The sequence below is a fragment of the Penaeus vannamei genome, chromosome 13 (genome assembly GCF_042767895.1).
Source record: "Penaeus vannamei isolate JL-2024 chromosome 13, ASM4276789v1, whole genome shotgun sequence".
Classification (NCBI taxonomy): Eukaryota; Metazoa; Arthropoda; class Malacostraca; order Decapoda; family Penaeidae; genus Penaeus; species Penaeus vannamei.
The window spans coordinates 16,718,405-16,725,904 of record NC_091561.1 but is presented as its reverse complement, the minus strand read 5'-3'; the positions used below and the strand labels follow the sequence as shown (position 1 = coordinate 16,725,904).

The 7,500-nt window shown below is 37.6% G+C and overlaps 2 protein-coding genes across 11 annotated transcripts in view; one reads left to right on the top strand and one right to left on the bottom strand.

Moving 5' to 3' along the window:
• The window catches only part of LOC113815010 (microtubule-associated protein futsch), a 342,403-nt gene extending 338,626 nt beyond the window's left edge, over positions 1-3,777 (top strand). For all 10 annotated transcript variants that reach the window (XM_070129051.1, XM_070129048.1, XM_070129047.1 and 7 more), the window contains 2 exons: positions 1-1,205; positions 1,369-3,777. The exon at positions 1-1,205 is cut by the window's left edge and continues 1,695 nt beyond it. In XM_070129051.1, coding sequence (XP_069985152.1) covers positions 1-1,205; positions 1,369-1,410 — 1,247 coding nt within the window. In that variant the 3' untranslated portion in view covers positions 1,411-3,777. The remainder of the gene's footprint in view (positions 1,206-1,368) is intronic.
• Positions 3,772-7,500, bottom strand: part of LOC113815009 (ribosomal RNA small subunit methyltransferase NEP1) — a 12,938-nt gene continuing 9,209 nt past the window's right edge. The window contains exon 5 of the mRNA XM_027367092.2: positions 3,772-7,500. This exon is cut by the window's right edge and continues 784 nt beyond it. The gene's annotated coding sequence lies outside the window, so the exon portion shown is untranslated.

Here is a 7,500-nt window from a genome sequence, read left to right as displayed (position 1 = left end):
GGCGGGAAGTGGAGATCACTGCGTCACGTGATGGAACTGTGTTCCGTCAGCCTCATGAGGATAGACGCCTGCATCAGCCACAACATGAGGTTGAAAGGAAAAAAACTCATTACTCAACATCAGACCTTCCAGAATTTCCACCAACAACACATAAACCACCTCCTCCACTCAAGCCTGTACCTTCAGTTTTAAGGAGACATTCAGAAACTCACGACCCTCGAGACCCAATGCTCCATCGGCTTATGTATCAAAATAATCATTCTAGTCCTGCTACTCCTACAACAAGCTCTTTGCCGATTGACCATCATACAGCAGCTTCTTTGTACTATGCTCAACCAAAGTCCAGCCCTACGCAACATCCACCACTGATTCAGAGTGGCCGGAGAAGTAGTGAGAGTAGTTCTGATATGGCAAGAGAACACCAGCATGCTATAGCTATGAACATGCAGCAACATATATATCGACAACAGCATTTACGACCAAGCCCACCTTTGAGTCTTGGGCCAGATAAGGCAACCATTTTTCCGATACCTCCACCTGCACCAGCTGTGAGACCTTACAGATCCCCACCTCCACCACCTTCTACAAGATCTCTGGAACAGTATCAGTCATCAATGATGGATCCAGCATCAACAGAGGACTTATACCGATCTAATCTTCAGTTCTTTGAAAGAATAAAGCAGAACATTCATCAGACTTGTGATGCAAATCTAAGTCTCCAAGAAAGAGGAGGCTTTGTTGGATCTGAGAGAGGCATTGCTACCCACGACAGGATGCAGTCCCCAGCCGGCTCTGTCGACAAGCCCCCTCAACCACAGACTTTTGTCCCACGAGTCCTGGTTCGAAATTCCATTCCTGAATCAAGCCCACGTTTACCCCACATCCCTCCCCCTTACCCTGGCCCGTCTTATGTTGGCCATAATCCTCATCTAACAGGGCCGTTGCAACCAAATCATCCTGGCCAGTATCCAAACAATATGCATCACAGTTCAGGCACAGCAATACACCAAATGGCCCCTGCTGGACTTATTCCTGGTATGCATCAGCCTTCAGTGATTATGACCAGCCCAGACAATGCAGTCCGGAGTAAGAACAGTGGTGCTGGTACTGTTGATAAAAAGCAGTGCTTGAATAACTGCCCTCAACAAGCACGTTTTCTATGCTCTGGCTGCAAGAAGGCATGGTACTGCTCTGAAAAATGCCAGGTAAAATTAATGTTCTTTTAGATTATTAGAAATAGTAATTTTAATATGGTAATGTTAACATGATTATATGGTTATTGATATTAGTTTTGATATTGTTAATTATCCTAATATCACTTCATTTTCTGAGAATGTAATAATGATATTATCTCCCTTTCTTTTCCAGCGTGAGCACTGGGCCATGCACAGTCAGTCTTGTTCTCCTTGAACCCAGAAAACATTTGGAAAGTATGTTTATAAATTGGAAAGCAGTTATTAATGAAATTTTAGTCACCCTAAAAGTGTGATATTCTTCGTGACCTGAGTTCAATTCATATTCCTTAAGTTATAAAAATTTGTTTAATTAAACAAATAAACTGAAATTGTTACTACAATTCAGGGTAACAATGCCTTAAGTACTGATTGTGACTAAAGTTGAAAATGTTCCTGGCTGTGAGATAGCCCCTTTAATTTACTTGAAAGAGACAAGTGTGAAGCATGGAGTGTTCCTTATTATAGCCAATGTCTGGATACTTGGACCAAGAGCCATGTGATCTGTGTTCTGCAATAAATAATTGAGATATAACCAATAGTCTCCTTTGAGAGTTACTACTACTTAGGCTAAAATGAAATATAGTAAAGGAAAGAAGAAACAAATAAGACATTGTTCTGGTTGTTATTCCGATACAGTGTATGTATCATAGATTCATAGTGTACAGTGAGAATTTTTTTTGTCTATTTTACAGGAAGAAGTATTATCTTAAGGAAGAAAATTCACTTTAATGTCATTTAGACTGATATTTTACAATTCAGAGGAAAATTTCTCTTCTCCAAAAAGGAAAAGGGAAAGAGAGAACATGAATAGTTGAATTACAATGACTTGCAATATGAAGGAAGAGAGATATGTAGTGTTATTCCCTTTAGTGATGTGAAAATTGATAAGAAAGAAAGTTAAATTGTACATGGAGCACGTTTTTCCCCCTCAACAATTTTATGGTAGTCATAATGAAAACTTAATGTACTTTTCTTTGTATTTGAAAGTCAGGTGCTTTTTATTTCAATGCATTTTGTATATTTCAGCTTTTTTATTGTATGGTGTTATTGGCATGAATGAATGTCAGGTGTATTTTTTTTTTTTTTCTTTTTAGTTCTTGCCAAATATAACCCATCATTAATTTTAAAACTCATGTGTGCCATAATTTAAGATTATTTTTCTACGTATTAATATTTGTACTATTTATTTTGTTTTGTTCAAAACAAATTGTGCTGGTTCTCCAAACCAACAAAAAGCATCAAAACTTAATTACACATATCATAGTGTATAATAACCATATTTTTTATAACTTTGCTACTTTTTCATGTGATTCTGTAAATAGATTTGTCTTTGATTGTAGTACAACTTGTAGCTTTTTAGTTTTGTGAAATGAGCTGAAGCAAGTTTTTTCCTCTATGTACTGGATTTTTTCCCCAAGACCATCAATAAATCTGTTAATTATGCATATATACTTATACTGAATAATACTATATGTGGAGATGGAAGTGTAAAATTGCTTTCCCCAAGTTGATGAAGGAAGTCTGATTACTGATGAAAACGACACCCTTTGGGACTGACGTATTGAAATAATTTGGGTTATACAAATCTTTGGCATTTTATTTATCAACACAAACATACACGCCTGCACGCACACACAGACACACAGACACTCACTCACTCACTCACTCACTCACTCACTCACTCACTCACTCACTCACACACACACACACACACACACACACACACACACACACACACACACACACACACACACACACACACACACACACACACACACACACACACACACACACACACACACACACACACTCACACTCACATTCACATTCACATTCACACACTTACATTCACACACTCACACTCACACTCACACACTCACACTTTCACACACACACACACTTTCACACAGACACACAGACACACACACACACACACACACACACACACACACACACACACACACACACTCACACTCACACTCACACTCACACTCACACACACACTCACATACTCACACTCACACACACACACTCACACTCACACACACACACACACACACACACACACACACACACACACACACACACACACACACACACACACACACACACACACACACACACACACACACACACACTCTCTCTCACTCACTCACTCACTCACTCACTCACTAAATTCATATGTAAAGATGGCATTATTTATTTATTAATATTATAAATGTACTTATTTTCATATTAGTCAACTTTTTTCAAAACTACATATTACTTCATAACATAACAAAACAAAATATTCAGAGAATATATTATTTTTCCTTTATATTTAGGTTTTAACTACTTGTTACTTATAAAAAAAATAGATAAAAATTAGGCACCCTGTGTTACAGGAAACAGATTTATGTACCAAATAACTTTTTCTATCTACAATAATATCTTGTAATAACAAGAAAAAATGGAAATCTTCAAAAACAGGAAATATATATGCTTCACCAATGTTTCAGCACTGTCTGAAGTTTGTTGTATGTTAATAAAAGTGTGCTGTAAATTTATCTTTTAATGGAAACCACTACTTTCATACAGTAAAAGACTTTCTTACTTTTTAGTGGGTCCTTTGAACTTTAAGAGAAGAGGTAATTTTTTTTTTTTTTTCTAAAATTCTTAACATCTTATTAAACATTTAAATCCACATTAAAATATTTTTAAGAAAGAATAACAAGTATAAATTGATATTACATTTATTTTTGCATAATACCATGTCATTTCTATCACCAAAGGTGATGGTGGGTCCTTGATGCACAGGGAAAGGTATTCACTATATAATTGAATTACTTGCAAAGAAATTCCAGTCAGGGTCATAGTCTGGCTTTTATACCTTTAAATCTGCAATCTGAAACTCTTCCTTTTCTTTCTTTACTAAACATATTTTGGGGGGGAACTCAGTATGTTGAGCTGTTCATAATTGTTTAGAGATTAGCATCCAGATGCCTGCTTCGTGATACCAGGACCTACCATTCCTTATTACAGGGTTCTGGTTTGACGTTTAAGGCTTTATAAGCTAATGACGGAGAAAACTCTATGATGTTTATTTCCCTTTTCTGAGATGTCTTGCCCAGACTTATAAAATCTATGTTCCTTTACATTAGTTAACCTTCAGAATAATGGAAATTATTCAACTATTTGACCATAGACAGTATCTGGGAAGAGCGAATGATCATTTTGAAACTTCTTTTTGTAAGATCTTGTACGAAATATATTCCTTGCACTTTTCTGTTTGCATCTGTTGAGTTTAAAGTTATTGGCCAGCATTTGGGAATAACTTAACCTGCAACAAAACAATGGAAGAAGAAAAGAATAAGAAAATATATATATACATATATATACTTACAGTCATCCCCATCACAATTGGCGCCACCTCGCAATGTGCATCCATGCAACATAAAAAGTAATACGGTCTTAGTACAAAGTGGCGAGTCCCTTATGCTTCACACAACTTGCCCCGCCAGATGCTGAAGGAGATTGGGTTCAAGGTTGCCCCATAGGTCATGGAGGTGCTCTTTGAGTTTAGGCACAGTCGGGATGTCCCTGAGGTGCCGCTTCATAAGGCTGTAGATGTTCTCAGTGGTGTTATGGTGTGGTTGATTCCTTGGCCAGTCTTTGATGTAGTTAATACCAACCCATCCGAGCAAGTTCTTTACTAATTTCGATGTGTGAGCCAGTGCACTGTCCTGTAGGAACATGGATTGGCAGCAGTCATCAAGGTGTTCCCCAAAGAGCTCCAAGTAGCAGACCTTATTCATAGTCACATTCCTTGGCAGGACAAGCTTCCCTGTCCCATACCATCACTGTATCAGGGTTTTTGATCATGGCTTGTGTGGTGAGTATGGATCCATGCCTTGCCTCACCCACAACTTCCTCTTTCCATTTCCAGTCACTGTAAAGGTAGCCTCATCAGTCTACAACACATGTTCCCATCTCTTTATGTAACAGTTCAAATATTTCTTACAAAATAGAACTCTTTTCTGTTGTTGTTTCTTGGTGAGCAACGTTTTTTGCCACGACTGGCGACGTTCATAAAAGAGGTCATCCTAGAAGTGGTGTTGGATCGTATGAATGCTCATCTCCCTCAGCAGCAGTGGTTTCTTTTCCTTTATTTCTTTCAGTATCACATGGGGCTCAGCCTCCACTTGATGTGAGATGAGTTTGCTACTCCTGTTAGTTGCTTTACGTAATCTCACAGAGCAAGATTTAATCCACAGCTGGACTGTTCCAGGTGAACTCTGATTATCAGAGTGGAAATTTCCTTTTTACTCTTCTCCAAAGCAATCAGGGATGGAGTAGCTGTGATTTTCTCTTCCGAGAACTCTAGTCCTCTAGGCATTGTCTGCCCACAAACCAAAAAGAGAAGGTGGGTCAAATAAGAAAAAAATAAAATAAAATAGTGAGTATGATCACAAAATTTTATCCTCATATTACCAGTACCTCAGGCAAACTGGTGGGAGATGAACACATATGGACAACAAAGCTCCACCTTTTTGGCTAATATCATCCATGCCAATATAACTGATGTTTTCTATGGGTATATAGAGGGGGTACATGGTAATTCATCAAAAGTAATGGCTCACCAATTTTCACATCAAAAGTAACTGCAGTGACTGTACACATCTATATTTACACATGGCTTTCACGTTATGGAGAGATTTCACTCACAATCCCATTTGTAGTTTTCATTTTGTTTCACCAAGAAAAACATACTGTTTAGAAATATCAATCTTATTCCAGTGAAAAAATATTCTGTATGTACAAAATGATGCAAAACAACTAAATTTGCTAAATCTTCACACCCACTATTTTAAAATCTTTAGCCTTTTATCCCCTTGGATCCAGTGACAGGACCATCACGTCAAGAAATTTTTTTGGCAGAGGGTCAGATGACAGGAATATGCCTTCATGGAAATATTAGAGGGCTGAGGTAAAAAGAACATGCCAACATGAGAATTTCAGTTGAAGGCCAGGGTGACTGGAATGACTCACAATGAGTGCACAAAGCCCTTGTAGGGTATTTAGATATGGCATTTAGAAAGGAACATTACTTTCATCAGTAAACAAGTGTAGCCAGTACCATCAGTGAACCATGACTGAAAGAGCACCAGCTCCAGGGAGGATACTATTTTCATACTCAGGATGCTATTCCTGTCTGCTATGACCAGTGGCACAAGGTGTATCACAGAAAACTGAATGTTGTTACTATTATTGCACAAAATTATAGATTACCTACTGAGATGATATGGAGTCTGTGCAATGAAAACTGTCAATTAAAACAATCTTGGCATAGTATATCAAATGACTAATCTACATTGTTGAAAATGGCATGCACGCAAAAAAAAAAAAAAAAAAAAAAAAAAAAAAAAAGAGAGAGAGAGAGAGAGATAACATTTCAAAGGGAATCTTGATGTTTCATATATGTTCATGTATGCCAGGCCTACAAGCCAAGAAACCAGGATTAGTGCCACTTAAGTAAGCCAGGATTTTGGACCACATGCAGGCAGCAATGTGCCATCTAATATGCAAATACTATTAAGTCAAACAAACTAGACTGTATGTACTAATTTATATAAATTTTATGAATATTGACCAGATCTTATATTAATCAATACAGTTAACCCATTGGCGCCGGGTGTCACATACGTAAATGCCATGGCTGTTGTGGACCAAACGCTGGGGGCATCATGCCATGCCCATTCCCGCGCTACTGGCTCGTCGGACAGAGGTTGTTTTTCTCCAGTAGTAGCGGCTTCATTTATATGGTAAAGATTTTAGGCAATGGCACCTAAAGTGAAGGTAAACCTTCAAAATTTTAATATTTTTATAAATTTTAGCAAAATAAAAGCTTTTAGGTGCTATATGTCGCTCGCAAACTACCGATTGAGCCGGGTACAAACGGGAAACTGACGGTGCGCGCCAACAAGCCGGTGCATACGTAAACTTGACAAAATTTTTACCCATCGCTGATGGGTTAAGCATACTACAGTATTATTTTACATCAAAATTATTTTTAGCTTTTAGTATATACAGGATATGTTACAAATATTCCCAAGAAATAATATTAGTTAATCTACGTAACTCTTATTATATTATCTTAGCTCCTAAAGGGAGGCAAAGTTTAGAGCTTCAACTGCACACAGGATAGAAAAAACTTGTATTCTTGATAAACAGTGACACTAATTATTTTAATCAAAATTGATCTAATGAGTTTACTCATAGCACAGAT